Source organism: Spermophilus citellus (genome assembly GCF_964194105.1).
Source record: "Spermophilus citellus genome assembly, chromosome: 15".
NCBI classification, from domain to species: Eukaryota; Metazoa; Chordata; class Mammalia; order Rodentia; family Sciuridae; genus Spermophilus; species Spermophilus citellus.
In genome coordinates, this window is record NC_138195.1 from 87,752,701 (window position 1) to 87,771,068 (window position 18,368).

The window sequence follows — 18,368 nt, forward strand, 5'->3', positions numbered from 1 at the left end:
GAGGAATGGGAGGATAGAGTTACTAGTGTCTAGAGATAGTGGCATCACTGTACTGGAGGTAGTTCACACTGTTAGGGACAAGGCTTGGAGGGTAGGTCTTAGGGGTTTTGTGGTCAAATAGATCTGATGAAAGCTACTAGACTTAAAGAGAGTGGAGTAACTCCAAATTGACTCCTTTTCTTTTGTTTATGCTACGCAGAAAAATTAATGAGTGTTGTTACCTGTGGGAGAAAAGAAAAAAGAAACAAGAGACAAAGGAACTTTTCTAGTGAATAATTAATGAAATTATATGGTATTCATTGTGGGTGTGATTTGAGTTCAGTACATGGAGAGACCTGATGAAGAAAATGGGGCTTGAGTTAGCTCTTGAAATAAGAGTAGTAATTATGAAGGTGGTGATTGCCAGTGCATGGAGCATGGGTTATGTGCCAGTCCTTCTGTTTTCACTTAATATTGCTATTTCTACATAATAAGTGGGGAAACAGAGATGCAGAGAAATCACAGTGAATAAGTGTTATAGCCGGTTCTTAACTGTAGCAGCATCTCTAGAGGGAAAGAGAGTGGTCATTTTAGGTACAAAAATTCCATCAATGGGCTGGGGATATAGTTCAGTTGGTAGAGTGCTTGCCTCACACGCACAAGATTCTGGGTTCAGTTAAGAACTCAGTTTTAAGTTCTGTTTCAACACAATTTTACATTTAAGAAAACCTAGATAACAAAAACTATCACCTCCTATTGGAAATATTTGTTTTAGTTCTCTTTGGATTATGTTTGTTCCTCTGCTAAAAGACAAGAATGCAGGTACATTCATAGGGATGAGTGAGTCAGATTACTCTAGTAAAGTAGCAGATAAGATGCATATGATTGGAGTTTAGTTAAGGAGGATGAGGTAGATGGCCTTGAAAGCCACAGAGAGGAGTTTGGACCTGATGCAGGAAGCCATTATACCTCCTTGGGAAAATGAGCAAGAAATGTAAAGCAATATTCATACTAAATTTAGCAATTGCATTCAAATCAGTTTAGAAATGGATAGACTAGATCAGGGTTTGTTAAATGTGTTCTGTAAAGGGACAGATAATAAATATTTTAGGCTTATGATATTTAGGTCATAAAACCTCTATCACAACTACTCAACTCTGTCTTTGTATTTTGAGAGCAGCCATTGACAATACCTTGTTTTTGGAAACACTGTCCCTAAGTACCAATGAGCAGTTGCATATAGAACCAAATTTAGATTTCACTCCCAGCCAGCTTTCACTGCATAGAAGCAACATAGAGCCTTTTTCTCGGGACTCTGAGGAATCCTCTTGTTCCATGGCACCTTTTCTTTTCCCCCTCTGTGTTGTGTTGGTTTACACTGTCTAGTTTTGTTAGCAGGAAGGAATGTGTTGTCACTTATTGTCAAGTCCCACATTCACAAGACCCCCAGGGCTTTGGATTTATCAGTTGCTGTTGTGTCAGCCGTGTCTTTCTTTTTGAGACTTTGCCTTATGCTTTTCTCTAATTGATATACTATTTGAAACTTTCATCTACTTCCATATGAAATGGCTCAGTTCATAGTCTTTGCTTTAAGAATTTCTGTTTAATAAGATTTTGATAAAATTTATAAAATTCCTAAATGTACTCAACTTTAAACCGTTCTACTCAGAATATTCCTGTAGCACTTTTTTTTTAAGCAATTGAAATTCTTGGAAATTCCTGTGATATGACTCCCTAGACAAATTTTAATAAATTTAATAATGATAGCATGACTTCTGATGATTATCATGTTACTATATCCATAGATAAAGTTTAAATTAGAAATAATTTTGTGTCAGAAATATATGATAATAAGTTCTGAATTAAAGTATTTTTAATACTGAAAGTATTTTTAATATTAAAACACTAGTAGTTTTTAATTGAAATTTATAGTAAAATTAGATATTAGGAAAACCTTATTTTTCAAATAAACTTTCCAAACAGAAAAATGTATTAAATTAATCTTTGTTATTTCTAGGGGTATTGAATGGACAAGTTTGACAGGTTTTCTTTCTTTTGCTACCTCAACACCAAACAATATGGGATTAGTAAGAAATGAACTTCAGCTGGTTGACCTTCCAACAGGTTTGTATGTTTAGACTGTTAAAAGATTCACCATTGTTTGTCATATTTGTCAAAGATGCTGCTATTTATAGAACATGTTCCAGAATGTTTTCTTTCACTTAGGAGTTTTTTCTTACATTCTGTGTTTATATATTCATTCTTTTGTTTTGTAATAATTGCCCCAGAAAAATCTCATCACTGTTTTTAGGGAAACATTGTTAACACAAATACATGATAAAATGGAATAACATTAGCCTAAACAGACAGATTCATTAAAAAAATATGATACTCAGTCCAGTTGAAGTATTTTGTTATATATAACTAAAATATTAATTTTAATTGTTTATAGTTAGACTTTTAGCTTCTCTGCTTTGAGTTTGGGCCTTTAGTTGACTCAGAAGGCTGAAGCAGGAGGATCGCAAGTTGGAGGCCAGCCTTAGCATCATAGCCAGACCCTCAGCAACTTACCAAGACCCTGTCTCAAAATAAAAAATAAAAAGGACTGGGGATGTAGCTCAGTGGTAAAGTGCCCCTGACTTCAAGTCCCTGTCTCCCTCCCCCTGCAAAAAAAAGTTTGGGCCTTTGTAGGAAACTCCTTTAAAAACTTATAGATTAAGAATAGTTTTCATTTTTAAAAATTATTTGTTCTTTTTAGATATACATGATAGTAGAGTGTATTTAGACATACATACATGAAGTATAAATTATTCTAATTAGGATCCCATTCTTGTGGTTGTACATGATGTGTAGTTTCACTGGTTGTGTATTTGTATATGAACATAGGAGAATTATGTCTGATTCATTCTACTGTCTTTCCTATTCTCATCCCCCATCCCTTCCCTTCATTCTCCTTTGTCTAATCCAGTGAACTTCTCTTCTTCCCAACCCCCCAAAATAGTTTTTAAATGTTAAAATATAGTCTTGATAGTATCTGGCTGACTGAAAGGAAAACTCAATGGGTCGTTTGAAGACGCCATAATAGAAAACATTCCAGTAAAATAACTTATTCAAAATTATTTAAAACAATCCAATGAGCTTCAAAATAAAGCAGTTGAAAATTGCTTTGATAGGATTGATAGTTTTATCATGTTATAACATGGGCTGTGATTTTGAATAGGTATTTTTAAACAAAAGTTTCTTTAAAATAATGTAATAAAATTAATATAGATGATTTTAAGTAATAAGGACACATGTATGTAATAAGTCACATGCATGATTGCTTTTGTATATTCTTAATATATATTTCCAAGTTCTCAAAGATATAGTTGTTCTTAACTCAAAGAATTAGCCCCACCTTTTCCAGTGTAGTCTCAAAATTAATTAATGAGTGTTGTTACCTGTGGGAGTAACCTTCAGCCCCAGCTTCCTGATTGCCAATGCCCTGGCCCTGGCCCTCTCTCCAGTAATGTAGTGTCCCACAATGTCATTTTCTAGTAGCATTCACTGAAAACAAACAAACAAACAAAAACAACAAAAACTCCTTGCTTGTTTTTTTCCAATGGGATTAAGTCAGGATTGTTAAGTAACTAAAAATTTACCTTTTGAGGAATGAAAGCCAAGAGTAATAGTTACTGACTTCCTCCAGTGGGCATTGGAGTTTCCAGCCTGTAGTTTCCTCTGAGGAAGACAGCAGACCAGCAGAGTCAGAGACGGACAGGTTTGTGGGGTACAAAAATAGCATAGTAAGATTCTGTGAGATTGACTGCCTTTAGCAGAGAGGCATTCAGCATCTTTTAATTCATTACATTCTCTTTTATTCAAGGTAAACAAAATCTAAGAAATGATATTAAAATGTTTATTCAGACATGAATTAAAATTTGTGGACTTTTTATTCATAGAGAAACATTTTCTCTTCTAGCAGTTAACTAATTATACAGCATACATAAGCACTGTAGTTATAGTTCCCTAACTTCCATGTATAGAGGTGTTTTGGTGGCAACATGTTCAAAATACTTTATTTTGCATATGGGACAAGAAATATTCAATACTTGTTCCAAGAGACTTTTTTCTACTACTTAGTATTTGGAAACCTAGAAGATTTTATAGGACTTTAAATATATGTGTAGTTCTTGTAGTAGACAACTGCTTTATTATAGATGCTTTAAAATTTTAGAAAATGGTATTTAATAAACTTTAAAACAAATGAAAATGTCTTTTTATAAAATAGATATTTAAATATAAGTGATAGGTCATTGTATATTGAGACTATTTTTTGAATTTAATTATTAGAAACATCTTAGAAGTAAATGGAAGAATGAACAGGAGGAGACAGGATAGCACTGATCAGATGATATCAGTATAGCTTCTTATTTCTTACATGTTTTTGGTGCTTTTTCACATTTTCTTTAATGTTTGCAATTAAAGGAAGGAGCATTGCTTTTCGTGGTGAACGAGGGAGTGATGAATCGCCCATTGAAATGATTAAAGTATCTCATTTGAAGTAAGTGTCAACCTGAAGAAATCTATGGTGTTATCTAATGAAATCTTGTAGATTTGTTAAAAGATTTTTAAGAAAGAGGGAATATACTAAACTACATATGAAATATCTTGGTGATTACAAATGGTGATGTGCACCCACATCAAAGAAAATATTTTGGACATCAAATTAAATTGCTATCACTTTAAATTCCCCACTTCTAAAAAAGAAAAGTAATTTGGGGAAGTCTTAACATGTCATTAGATTAATAAAACCAGTGGCCTACTTTTTGATCTGTGGTAGCTGGGTTGATATAAATGTGCTTTATCCATTAAAAAAACTATTTTTTTTAATCTTGTGAAATTCTTGTGTACTTCCACTAAGCATGGGGTTATTGAGTGAAAGAACTCATTTTCTTTATAATTTAGACCCATTTATTTTCAGAAATTTTTTGTTCTAAGAGAAAATACATGTAAAAAGAATTATTAAAGATAGAAACTGAATGAAAGTCAGTCAAAAAAACAAAGAAAGAAAGAGTAAGCGTCCTAATAGTTTTCTAAGTTATTTTAGCTTTTTTAGGATCTGTGTATTTCCATGTAAATTTTAGGGTCAGTTTATCAGTTTTACCAAAAAAGCTTTCTATGATTTTGATTGAGATTGCATTGAATCCATATATCAGAATAGGAAGAATGGACATTTTGACATGTTTTGCAATTCATGAACCTGATATCTCTCTCCACATATTTGAGTTGACTTTAATTTTAGTAATATTTTGAAAATTTTAGTGTGTAAGTCTTCATGTAATATTTTTTATTTCTCTTTGATACTATTATAAATGGAATTTTTTACTTCTTTTAATTTCAATTTTCAATTACTCATTATTTGTATACTGAAATAATTTCAGATATTGTCCTAGTATCTGTGACCATGCTGACCTTATTTATTAGTTCTGGTAGCATTTTTGTTTGTCCTTTAGGGTTTTCTACATAAATAATTTTATTATTTGCTAATAATGACACTTTAGTGGGGGGATGGTGCTGGGATTGAATCCAGGGATGCTTAACCACTGAGCCACATCCCCAGCCCTTTTTGTATTTTATTTAGAGACTAGGTCTGGCTAAGTTGCTTAGAGCCTCACTAAGTTGCTGAGGCTGGCTTTGAATTTGCAGTCTTCCTGCCTCAGCCTCCCAAGCCTTTGGAATTATAGGCGTGCAGTGCTTCGCCTGGCAAGACACTTTTACATATTTCTTTCCAGTCTGTAAGCCTTTTATTTCTTGCTTCATCACATTGATGATGGCTTCCAGTAAATGTTGAATAGAAGTGGTGAGAGAGCTGACATATTTGCTCTGTTCCAGGATCTTAAATCCTGGAAATTTTGATGTAAGCATTTAATGCTATATAAGCAATATTTTTTTCTATAACCTATAATTTTTTGAATTGTTGTGTAATATTTTAACATTTCCATGGAGTATTCATAGGTGTATTTTTAAACTTTGAACTATTTGGGTGTTTTTCCTAGATACATCTTTTTGTTGTTTTCTAGTTTCCATTGTGGCCATAGAACATGTTTCATTTTATCTCAGTTTTTTAAATTTAATGTGATTTGTTTAATGACCCAAAATGTTAGTTAGTACATGTTCCATATGCAAACTTGGAAATGTATATTCTGCTGTTGATTAGAGTATTCCATGTCATGTCTAGTTGGTTGATACTGTTATTCAAGTCTCCTATATTCTTACTGATTTCTACCTGCTTATTCTATGAAGGACTGAGATTGTTGAAATTTCTAACTTTAGTAATGGATTTATTTTTCTTTTGAAGAATTCCTTGCGTTGGCTATTTTGAAGCTATTATTAGGTACATACATGTTTATATCCTTTTGACTTGTTGATTTCTTTATTATTGTGAATATCTTATCCTCAGTACTAGTATTTGTTTGGAAATAAGTCTGATTTGTCTGCTGTTAGTATCACCACTCCAGCTTTCTCTTGGTTAGTGTTTTGTAGTTTAACATCTTTACACTTATAATCTACCTTTGTCTTTATATTTGAAGTTTGTTTCTTATAGATAGCATGTAATTGGGGCTTGTTTTTCTATTTGGCCTGACAGTCTCAGCCTTCTCATTTCAGTATTTAAATAATTTATACATAGTGTAATTATCAATATGGCTTGTGTTTAAATCTACCATATTGCTAGTTATTTTATATTTTCTATTTTTTCATTTTAAATGAATTAGTAAAGTTTTTAGTTTATTTAGTTTAATCTTTAATGCATAAAACATCATTTGGTCTAATGTGCATAAACAAAAGTCCTTTAAAGGTGCCCGATAATATTTAAGAGTGCAAAGGAGCTCCAAGACTAAAATTGCTTGTACTGATAGGATTCCAGTCTCTTCTGTTTTCACTCTCATTCTAAACATTTGGCTAAATTCATACTGAATTTCATGTCTAAAACACTAATCACAGTTCCCCTGCTTCAAAACATTCAGGTTTTGAAGTTCCCTGCTTCAGAACACACAGATTAACTGTGTCAAGAATAGGGGGGCATCCTTTTTTAACCTAGCTGGCATTTAAGGTCTCTAATAATGTGAACCAAAATTCACATTTCAATCTTCTTTTTTTTAAATTTTTTCCCACATACTCTGCATTTAAGGTGCATGTTTCCCAGTACACACTGTCCTTTTCTGTTGTCATTTGTCACATCTGTAACTATCTAGAAGGCCATTTCCCTGTTGTCAGAATTAATCTCCTCTTCTGCAGTGGATCTTCTTAGCGGGTATCTCATTGTTTAACATTAGTATTTTATAGACATGCTGTTATGTTAGACATAATAAGCAGTGTACTGTATTTACATAGTCCATTATGGTGTCTAATGTTCTTATCTCTTTAGTCCCTCTAGCATTTTGTGAGGTAGGTATGGTTGGTATTATTAACACAATTTTAAAGATAGAGTAAAATTCAAAAAGGTTATGTGGCTTGCCTGAAGCCCTATAATTATCAAGTTGCAGGCATGATACCGAGTGGAAGATTATGAGTCCTTTGATGTGCTGGGTACAGGGATCTTCCTACTCTGTCCCATTTCCTTGATGTTAGCCATTATTTATGTATAATGGTTCAGTTTCTTGCAGTGGTTACTGAGATATCAGTTCACCTTTGTGGAATTGCTTTCACCGACTTCCTTCTGTACTTCCAGGCTTGAAAGACTGAACAAAGTGGCTTTATTTGTTGCATACTTATTGTGGTGGGATGATAGAAACTTTATGTACTTTTAATTGTTATCGCAACCTGCGTACTAATTCATTGACGTGGGTGATAGTATTCCCATGGCAGACGTGAGAAATAGAGCTTTAGAAGAGTTATTGAGAACCTAGGCCACGCCTTCTTCTGAGGTAATCTACCTCCCTAATGTGAGGAGGGTGTATGTAACTCCCAAAGGTCGTTTCAGAGCTTCACCTCCTTACAGCTGTTAATCACGGGGGCTGACTTGGTTTAAATTAATATGCTTCAAATGTGTCATCTGAGCTTTCTGATTTATTTAACTTTTAATTTGTACTAATTCATGAAGAAATTTTTGCAAAAGGAGCTTATTTAGTAATTTTGTTCATTTTTATATTTGGTTCATTTTAGGCAGTATTTGGCAGTTGTATTCAAAGATAAACCACTGGAATTATGGGATGTTAGGACTTGTACCCTTCTTAGGGAAATGTCCAAAAATTTTCCTGCAATAACTGCTTTGGTAAGTTATAGTTTAAACACTAGTTAATTTAGGTATCTAAATATGTGGTATATTTTGTTTTCTTTAGCTTAAATTGCCATCACTACTGCCAAGTGTTTTTTCTTATTAAAAATTTTTGAGGGAAGATGATCTCATTAATTAGAGATAACTGTTTATTTTCTAGGATGGGTTAATTTAATATTAGATTAGTGCAATTCCAGTTGGATATTTTGAGCAACCTGATAAGCAGAAGAAATGGCTATTATCCTTGAAAAACGAGGAGTAAATGTGGGAGGCATGGGACCCACACTCCCTGATATTAAAACGTATGATAAAACTTATGGAAGTAAAATCAGTAGTGTACTGACACAAGAACAGGAAATGGACCAACCTAACAAAGAGCCCAGAAACAGACCTGTGTGAATACTCAATTGCTGAATGTGCAGTGAAACAGCACCAAAGCAGAGGATGGGCAGACTGTAGGAAACTGTTGGGGAAAGTGGCTTACCTGAGGAAGAAAACCAAAGCTATGTACAAGAGGGGTCTCCACAAGATTAAAGACCTGTGTGTAAAAGAGGAAGGCTATAAAATTAATAAAACTAAGTACAAAAGAATATTTTTGTGAACAGGGTCAAGAGAGTACATTAGAAGTCCAGACTAAAAAAAAGAACTAATGAATTTGACTTCATCCCAATTAATGCTGTTTGATTAAGGGTACCGTTGTCAAATAAGAAATGTTCCTGTGTCTAAAGTTAACTAGGAACTCCTACAAATCAACAATGAAGAAACGGGAATCCCACTGGAAAAATGGACAGAGTGTGACCATTTAATATATGACAGAGAAACCCAAAAGGCCAACAAGCATGTAAAAATGTTCAAGCTCCTTGGACATGGCACTGCACGCCTGTAAACCCAGTGACTTGAGAATCTGAGACAGGAAGATTGCAAGTTTGAGGCTGTCCTCAGCAACTTATCGACCTATTTTAAAATATAAAGGACTGGGGGTGTGCTCATTCCTCAGTGCTGTCGAAAAGAAAAGAAAAATTTTAAAAAAAGAAAGAAAAGAAAAATAAAACTCATTGTTTTTCAGAGATGCACAAAGGGAAATAACCACGATATACCTTTTAGAATAACAAAAATTGGAAAACCAGATAGTGTGAACTGTGGGTGAGATGCAAGGGTAGGAATCCTTGAGCACTGAGCATCCGGGTCAGAAATGAACTTTTATAAGTATTTTGACTGCAGTGTCATTTGTCATGATGGGAATTTGGAGGCAATCTGGTGTCCTTTGCTGAGAGAACAGACAGATTAAATGTTGGTGAATGCCTGTGGAGTGTTATCTACTATGTAGAACCAATAGGGAGATGACTTAAAATATGTTAAGAATAATGAAAAGAGGAAGAAATAATGCTGTATAGCAGTACTACTTATGTAAACTAGAAATGCAATAATGTAAAATAACTACTCTTTAGGAACTTTTACAAATGAGAAGATATTGGATTAAAAGCATTGGAATTGGTGGGTATGTAAAAGAATCAACAAGAGGAACAGTGCCAGGCCTAATAATGGGCCCTGACTCCAGGAGCATGATTCTTACCCTGTGCAGGTGAAGGGTAGGCCTGGGAGTTGAGGAGTAGGAGATGCCACAATTGAATTCATTTTTTTCATTTTGTAAAAGAGAAAGCATCAAAATGGTCATTAAGTTTTCTACTTATGCTCTGATTAAAATACATTCATTCGACCTTCCTATAAATAGGTACAATCTGAAGAACAATTCACATGCAGCAATAGTAAGTGGTACTGGCCAGTGGAGAGTGTGCCATATTCTGGAAGGATGCTTTGGCAGAGGAGACCTGGCACTTCTGGGTTTGTCTGTGTTTGCTTCACAGGAGTGGTCACCATCTCACAACCTGAAGAGCCTGAAGAAGAAACAGCTTGCTACCCGAGAGGCCATGGCCCGCCAGACTGTTGTCTCAGACACAGAGCTGAGTATCGTGGAGTCCTCAGTGATCAGGTACAGATTGCCATTTCCTTCCAGTATCATTTATACTGTCAGTATTGTGACTGTGAAGTTGACAAGTGTCATCTAAAGACATCTGCTGTAGTAGGTTAGACTTTGTTTTTTTAACATACTTGGTTTCATATTTCAGTATATAACCCAAATCTGAAAAGTTAATTTTATTTTTGTATTACTTAGTGCATTCAGTAACATGCAATACTATTTACCCATCTTTTAGTGAATATGTTCATTTTGTGCCCTTCTGCTCCCTTCACTTCAGTTTCCAAAATTCAGATGAATGTAGTGTAAACATAGAGATAGCTCATGTTATTCTGTACACCACAGAAAATGCTTTGGAAATTCTAAATTTTTATATCATCCCTATCCACACCATTTTAAAAACAAAAAGCTTCAGAGACTGTGAGAGGTCAGTGGAACACCACTCTTCTGTTGATTGAGTAGCAAAAAAAAAAAAAGAGTTTCTGTTACATTTATAATACTGTTTTCCCCCATACTGGATAAACTTTCTCCCATGATGTAACTATTTAGAAGTGATTTTATATTTTTACTTTATTAGCTGGGCAAGATTTATTTTAGACTTTTAAAATGGTTTTGGACCTCTTGTTAATGCATCTGGACTGTGGGCAAGTTAGTTAATGATGAGTGTCACTATAAGGGAAAAAAATCTTATTTTTCTCTATCACAAAGCTTGTTGCAGGAGGCAGAAAGTAAATCTGAACTCAGCCAGAACATCTCTGCTCGGGAGCATTTTGTATTTACCGATAACGATGGCCAAGTTTACCATCTCACTGTTGAAGGAAACTCTGTGAAAGATAGTGCTCGGATTCCACCAGATGTGAGTCTAACTCTTGATTAAATCTCCATCACAGTTCTTATCAAAGATTTTGTGATCCATAGTCAGTGAAGGCATAGTTAAATTGGAAGGCTTCTTCAAAAAAACTTCATATAAATAAATTTTACTGTTTAAGAAAACATTATAACTGATTAAAATTTCGCCATACTGCTAGAGAATAACATTGTAACTGTTTGATGAAATATTTGCCATGTACTACTCATTATTATCCCCATAATAATTGGTGTGTAATTATCTCCATTTTATCTATAATGAAACTGAAAGAGAATAAGTAACTTTTCTCAAGGTTACCTGGCTTATTTATATGGCAGAACTGTGTTTGAAACTCAAGTCTAACTTAATCATCTGTTTATTTCCATTTCAAGAATTTCTCTCAGATTTGACTTATAGAGTCTAGCATTATTTACAGAGAATAGTAATCAGATTCTAAATGTGATAATATTAGTATTTACATCTATATGGATAGATATACATCCCCCCACACCTTTTTTTGGCCTTATGGAATCCTCTAACTAAGGTTTATTCTCAACATTCATCTAACAGGTTGTTTTTAACAGATGAATTAAAAAAATGCTTTTGTTAACTAATACAAACTACTAGAATGGTTAAATGGAGGAATGAGAAGATTTTTTAAATCTCCATTTACTTAAAGTTTTTTTAAAAAGTAAAAAATTCATTTACTTAAAGTTGCCATCTAAAATTGGGATGTTCTAGTGAAAGGCCAACCCCCTCACCAGGCTCACTGTCTTCTGAAATTACAGTCAAGATGTTGGCCAGAGCTGCAGTTATTTCAAATACAGGGGGGCAGACAAATCCACTTCCAGGATGGCTCATTTAATGGCTATTACAAAATGCTGGCTGTTGGTGAGAGGCCTTCATTCTTCCTCCTGGGACCCTCTCTGTCAGGCTCCTTGAGTCTCTTCATGGTATGACAGCTGGCTTCTGCTGGAGTGATCCAGCAGAAAGCAAGAGGGAAGTCACACTGTCATTTCTATTGACCTCCTAGGAGATGGCTACCAATCTTCCATATTAACAATTGTAGAAGAATTGATTATTTTTTCTAAAAAAAACAAACAAACAAAATACCCTTTATGACTTCTAAATTGAAGCTAACATTCAAGAGTGCTTTTCAAAATGTAATTTGATCTTTATTATTGTATAGAACAAATCACACCTGAAACCTAGTGGTACCTAATATTGCCAAACATATTCAGGATTTTGGAAGGATAAAATAATACAAAAGTGGAAGCTTGTTTGGTAATTATAATAGTACAGAACTTTAAATGAAAAACTATTATTAGAATTGAGCCATAGAGTTTCAGCATAATGGAGTCATCCTTTGGAAAGTCCCAGTTTGCTCTCTTAGCACTCTATATGGCTCCTCCTCTGGAACCCCAGAGAAAGCACCATCTGAGCTCTTCCAGTGCCATGCAATAACAGCCCAGTCTCTCTGTTTTCTAATTATTGCACATTGAGAGTAAAATGTAGAAACTCTTGAGTAATTTTTGAAATGCCATTCCCCCAGCCCATGCCCTAGAGAAATTTTAAACATTTCGATATTAGACATGTGAGTGTTCCATTTTATAAGTGCTTTTTTCAGAATTGTCATTGCACCTCAGAGTTTTTAGAATCCCATCTCTTTGTAGAGGCCTGAGTAAGGATATAGCAAGTCTCTGTTCTGCCAGCAAGATAAAACTCCCTGAAGGAATGACCAGCTTCATGAGAATGTAGCCTTCAATGAAATTAGTAAATATTTTAGAGCAGATTGCTTTTAGGGAAAGGAAATTGACATCTATATAGTATGTGAGATATTTATCAATAACAAATTTTTATTTGTTATTTTTACATTCTGAAATTGTTTTCCAGTGACTGATATAGAATGTAGGCTGAGATTTGGTTTGTTTTAATCCAATATTTATTTTAATATGCCCTCAAATGTAAAGTATTTTACATTCATTTTGAGTTGAAACTCTTCCTCTGGATTTTGACCCTGTGGAGTATATAAAATGGCAAAAGGAAGGAGAAAGCTTGACATATTTTAAATAATGTGTATGTGGAGAATTCTGTAATTGCGCTTATTTAGAAAGCTGGAATAGACAGTGAATGTCTCTGTCTTATACCAGTCTTACCTGTGATCACCGAATGTCCCATTTCACACATAGGCAGCATAGCAGTATCAAGTAGTGTGCTCTCCTTAGGTTTGGGATTATTTAGCACCACAATGCAGGTATTCAGCCCTTCTTCTCCAAGCTCCTCTGTACCTCCATGTGCTTGTGTCCCATCTGCACTCAGATGGAAAGGTCTGGACAGTCCCTGCAGTTGTATTAGTACATCACCATGAACTCAAAGCTGATGACAATGATTTCTTGTGTGTGTGTGTGTTGCTAGGGATGGAACCCAGGGCTTTGATTTTGCAAAGCAAGCACTGTACCAACAGAGCTATCTCCCCAGCCCGAGTGACAATGATTTCTAGACTAATTAGAACTGTAATGTTCTATTTTTTTAAAGTTAAAGGCAAATTCTTAAATGTTATGTTAGTTTGGTCAAGAAAATAGAAATAAGGTTTGAGAGCATTGTATTTATATACAAAATTTCATTTAATTAATATAAATAAATTTCTTATTGAGTTCATTATAATATTAATTTTAAGCCATCTTCTCCTTTATTTCTTGACTGCCACAAGGATTTATGCAATATTTGGTGTAGGTGGCAGTGTCGGTTAATAGTCAATTTGTCAAACATCATTTCCTATTCCTAACCATTGGACATCATGTGAATTCTTATATTTTACTATAAATGCAAAACCAAGACTTAATTTAATAAATAGAGAAGCAGTTGAATAGTAATAGTATTTAATAGCTAGTGTATATCAAGTCTTTATAGTGTGGCAGACATGGTTTAAGGCCTTTACCTTTATAAATTTATTAACACTGAGGAACATCTTCTAAAGTTTCATGAGCTTACTCTACTCTGTTAGTGATAAATCCCAGACACAGAAAGGTTAAATAAATGTGCCCCAAATCCATGCCAGTTTCAGTGGGTAAAGCTGAGATTCTAGTCCAGGCTGGCTGAGTCCAGCACTCAGGCTGCTAAGCTGTCTGCAGTACCACCTCTGTACATCTGTGGGAACTGAGTCCTCTTCTTCCCAGTTGAATTTATTACAGTTGTGTTTCATTCTTATAATTAAATTGCTGTTTGTAACTTCTTTGCAGAAATTCGAGATAATATCAGTAAAGTTCTGGGTCTTCTTTTTCAATAGAAAAATCAATGCATAGTTAGTATGAAATTAATGATGTTTTCCTTGGGATGAATTTATTTGTCCTTTTGCAGTGAGAAATAAGTTAAAATCAGTTCTCTGGAAAGATTTTCCTTTACTTTCTTCATATAGCTTGCTTTCTCCCAAGGTATTTCTCCCTCAAAAGGCATCCCTTCTCTATTGATCTACCCAGAAAACTTATTTATGTGTGTTTTCATTGCTGTTGTTTTCTAGGGAAGTATGGGTAGTATTACCTGCATTGCTTGGAAAGGAGATACATTAGTGCTTGGAGACATGGATGGAAATTTAAATTTTTGGGATTTGAAAGGCAGAGTATCCAGGTATGAGCCAAGAATGAAATCTTTGTTTAAAAAAAAAGAAAGAAAGAAATGGTAATAAGTAACCTCTTGGTATGGTCTCATTGAAGGCCTGTGACTTACAAACAGGACCAATAAACATGGCCAAGTGAAGCTTCAAGCCTTGGGTCCCTTGTCACCTGAACTTGGGAAGAAGGGCTTTGAGCCAAGCTCTGGATCATTCACAGTAAACACTTACCTGCAAATGGTCTAAGCAAAAGCAGCTATTGATGGGCAGGCCTTCCTGTCAAATGCAGACCCCATCCCAGAACGTGAAGTTGTTCTCCTGTTATCAAAAACAGAGCTAGAAAGATACATTGGACAGTTCCTGGACAGTTCCTGGGGACTAGATTTACTCTTCATTGTATTGGTTTTTTTTTTTTTTTTTTTTGGCTTGTCTTTAGGGGAATACCTACACATCGGAGTTGGGTGAGGAAGATTCGTTTTGCTCCTGGAAAAGGAAACCAAAAATTAATAGCAATGTACAATGATGGTGCTGAAGTGTGGGATACTAAAGAGGTAGGCAGCCCCATGAGGGTAAAACATAAATGAGGCTACCAGTCACAGGGGCTGGTTTTGTTTTTCCTCTTCTCCTGATTTAGAGAGGAAAAACTGTAATAGGTGTGTCAAGCTTCTCCTAACTGATTAGTTTCTTCTTTTAATATTTTACTTGTGCAGTATTTGTTTTAAAGGTCACAGCTTCACAGGTCTTTCATTGCATTTGAGACCTTTAAAAGATAGGCTGCATGGGGAAGATAGGCCAGGAGAGGCTGCTGAGTTCTGCCCTTGCTTGGGGCCTAGCCACACTGCACTGTCTTCCTTGATAGTTTAATCCAGAATAATAAAGGTTTTCTTTTCTGTCTGATAGTGATGACAACATTCACCCTTGCAGGTTCAGATGGTAAGCAGTTTAAGAAGTGGAAGAAATGTGACCTTTCGGATATTGGACGTAGACTGGTGCACATCAGATAAAGTGATCTTGGCGTCTGATGATGGCTGCATCCGAGTCCTAGAGATGTCTATGAAGTCTACATGTTTTAGAATGGATGAACAGGAGTTAACTGGTATGGAATTCTCATGAAAGGATGCTCTGAAACCAGTAGTTTTGCCACAAGCTATTTTCATCTAGAGAGAGAGCTGCTGTTTTTTCATTTCAGTCTCATTTTCCAGAAGTCTTGAGTATGAGAAAATAAATGAACTTTAATCTTGAGTTTATGATTGCTGAGATGTGTGCTCATGGTAACTGCAGGTGCCAGTCATTCCCAACTTGGGTTTCCTAAGTGTCCCTTTCTGACCCATTTCTGTGCGGTTTGTTAACAAGATCAAGTATCTCTACATTCATCATGGCTTACTCAGAATTTAAAAGGACTCATCAGAGGAGATGAATCTAGTGATAAAACTGCTGGCTTCTTAATTGAGAGATTAAAAGTCAGCTTTTGGGCTGGGGATGTGGCTCAAGCGGTAGCGCGTTCGCCTGGCATGCGTGCGGCCCGGGTTCAATCCTCAGCACCACATACAAACAAAGATGTTGTGTCTGCTGAGAACTAAAAAAATAAATATTAAAAAAAAAGTCAGCTTTTGTCTTAGGAAGTGCAATGTTCATCTTTGGAAGATACTTGTGAAAGGAAATAGTTCCTGTGATCCTACCTGGAGCAGAGCAGGAACTTTCTGCATTGGGTATTCTCTTAGCATACCTTTGGTACATACTCCAGACTCTATTTTTGTAGAAAAGTGCTTGAGAAACTCATTTAGTCTTTAGTAAGTCAACTCTGAGAAATGTCTGTGCCTTTGCAGAGTTTATATTTGGTACTTTGGGATTAGTAAGGTTTTAAAAACCTGCCCTTTCTCATTATGTTCAAACTGGAGGCACTGCCAAGTTACTGCTGATATTGGTTGGGCTGCCTTTAACTTACCTTATTACTAATGAGGTATTTGTATCTCTTAGCACTTGGTGTTCATAATTCAGTAAGTATTTTGCATTTATTGCAAAATAAATTATCTTAATTCAGAGGACAAATTTCAGTGGAGATACTTGAGCTCTATTTGGATTTTATAAAATTTTCCACTAAGAAAAAAATTATGGATCTAAACATGGCTAAAAGTTATCTAATGACTAAATCAGTTTTAATTTAGGTGAGATAAACTGTATTCATTTCCTTCATAATGCTAGCCATTTTTTAAATGCTCAGTAGCCATACATGACTATTGGCTGTTGAATTGGGTAGCAGAGTCTGAAGTCTATTGGCAGCATAATTGATAGATTTGGGTAATGTAAAGTAATTATGTCTACTCAACATGGAGGGGTCGGTCATGAGGCTGAGTTGTAAAAAGCCAGTGGCCATTCCCAGTTTTCCAAGGAATCTCTGTACTGCTTTCCATATTGACTACACCAATTTGCAGTCCCACCAGCAGTTTATGAATGTACCTTTTACCCCACATCCTCGCCAACACTTATTGTTGTTTGTTTTCATAATAGCTACCATTCTGACAGGAGTGAGATGAAATCTTAGAATAGTTTTGATTTGCGTCTCTCTAATTGCTAGAGATGATGAACATTTTTTTCATATATTTGTTGATTGATTCTTTATCCTCTTCTGAGAAGTGTCTGTTCAGGTCCTTGGCCCTTTTATTGATTGGGTTATTTGTTTTTTTGGTGTTTAGTTTTTTGAGTTCTTTATATACCCTAGAGATTAGTGCTCTATCTGATGTGTGAGGAGTAAAAATTTGCTCCCAAGATGTAGGCTCCCTATCCACCTCACAGACTGTTTCTTTTGCTGAGAAGAAACTTTTTAGTTTGAATCCATCCCATTTATTGATTCTTGATTTTAATTCTTGCTCTATAGGAGTCCTATTAAGGAAGTTGGGGCATAATCCAACATGATGAAAATTGGGCCTACTTTTTCTTTTATTAGACGTAGGGTGTCTGGTTTAATTCCTAGGTCCTTGATCCACTTTGAGTTTTGCACATGTTAAAGATAGGGGTTTAATATCATTTTGTTGCATATGGATTTCCAGCTTTCCCAGCACCATTTGTTGAAGACTCCTTGGAAAACTGGGAATGGAACCACCATTTGACCCAGCTATTCCTCTCCTCAGTCTATACCCAAAGGACTTAAAAACAGCATACTACAGGACACAGCCACATCAATGTTTGTAACAGCACAATTCACAATAGCTAAACTGTGGAACCAATCTAGATGCCCTTCAGTAGATAAATGGATAAAAAAAAAATGGCATACATACATAATGGAATATTACTCAACAATAAAAGAGAATAAAATCATGGCATTTGCAGATAAATAGGTGGAGTTGGAGAAGATAATGCTAAGTGAAGTTAGCCAATCCCAAAAGAACAAATGCTGAATGTTTTCTCTGATATAAGGAGACTGATTCATAGTGGGGTAGGGAGGGGGACCATGGGAGGAATAGACAGCTGAACTCTAGACAGGGCAGAGGGGTAGGAGGGTAATGGAGAGGGCAGGGGGTTAGCAATCATAGTGGAATGTGATGGACAGCATTGTCCAAAGTGCATGTATGAAGACTGAATATACTATATATACAACCAGAGATATGAAAAATTGTGCTCTATATGTGTAATATGAATTATAATGCATTCTGTTGTCATTTATTAAAAAAAGAAATTAAAAGAAAAGAAAAAATAAAAAACAAAA

The 18,368-nt window shown here is 35.2% G+C and overlaps 1 protein-coding gene across 3 annotated transcripts in view; it reads left to right on the forward strand.

The window, feature by feature from the left end:
- Positions 1–18,368, forward strand: part of WDR11 (WD repeat domain 11) — a 53,281-nt gene that overhangs the window by 25,113 nt on the left and 9,800 nt on the right. For all 3 annotated transcript variants that reach the window (XM_081267409.1, XM_081267410.1, XM_081267411.1), the window contains 8 exons: positions 1,997–2,103; positions 4,447–4,522; positions 8,125–8,233; positions 10,102–10,226; positions 10,920–11,067; positions 14,576–14,682; positions 15,102–15,216; positions 15,590–15,761. In XM_081267409.1, coding sequence (XP_081123535.1) covers positions 1,997–2,103; positions 4,447–4,522; positions 8,125–8,233; positions 10,102–10,226; positions 10,920–11,067; positions 14,576–14,682; positions 15,102–15,216; positions 15,590–15,761 — 959 coding nt within the window. The remainder of the gene's footprint in view (positions 1–1,996; positions 2,104–4,446; positions 4,523–8,124; positions 8,234–10,101; positions 10,227–10,919; positions 11,068–14,575; positions 14,683–15,101; positions 15,217–15,589; positions 15,762–18,368) is intronic.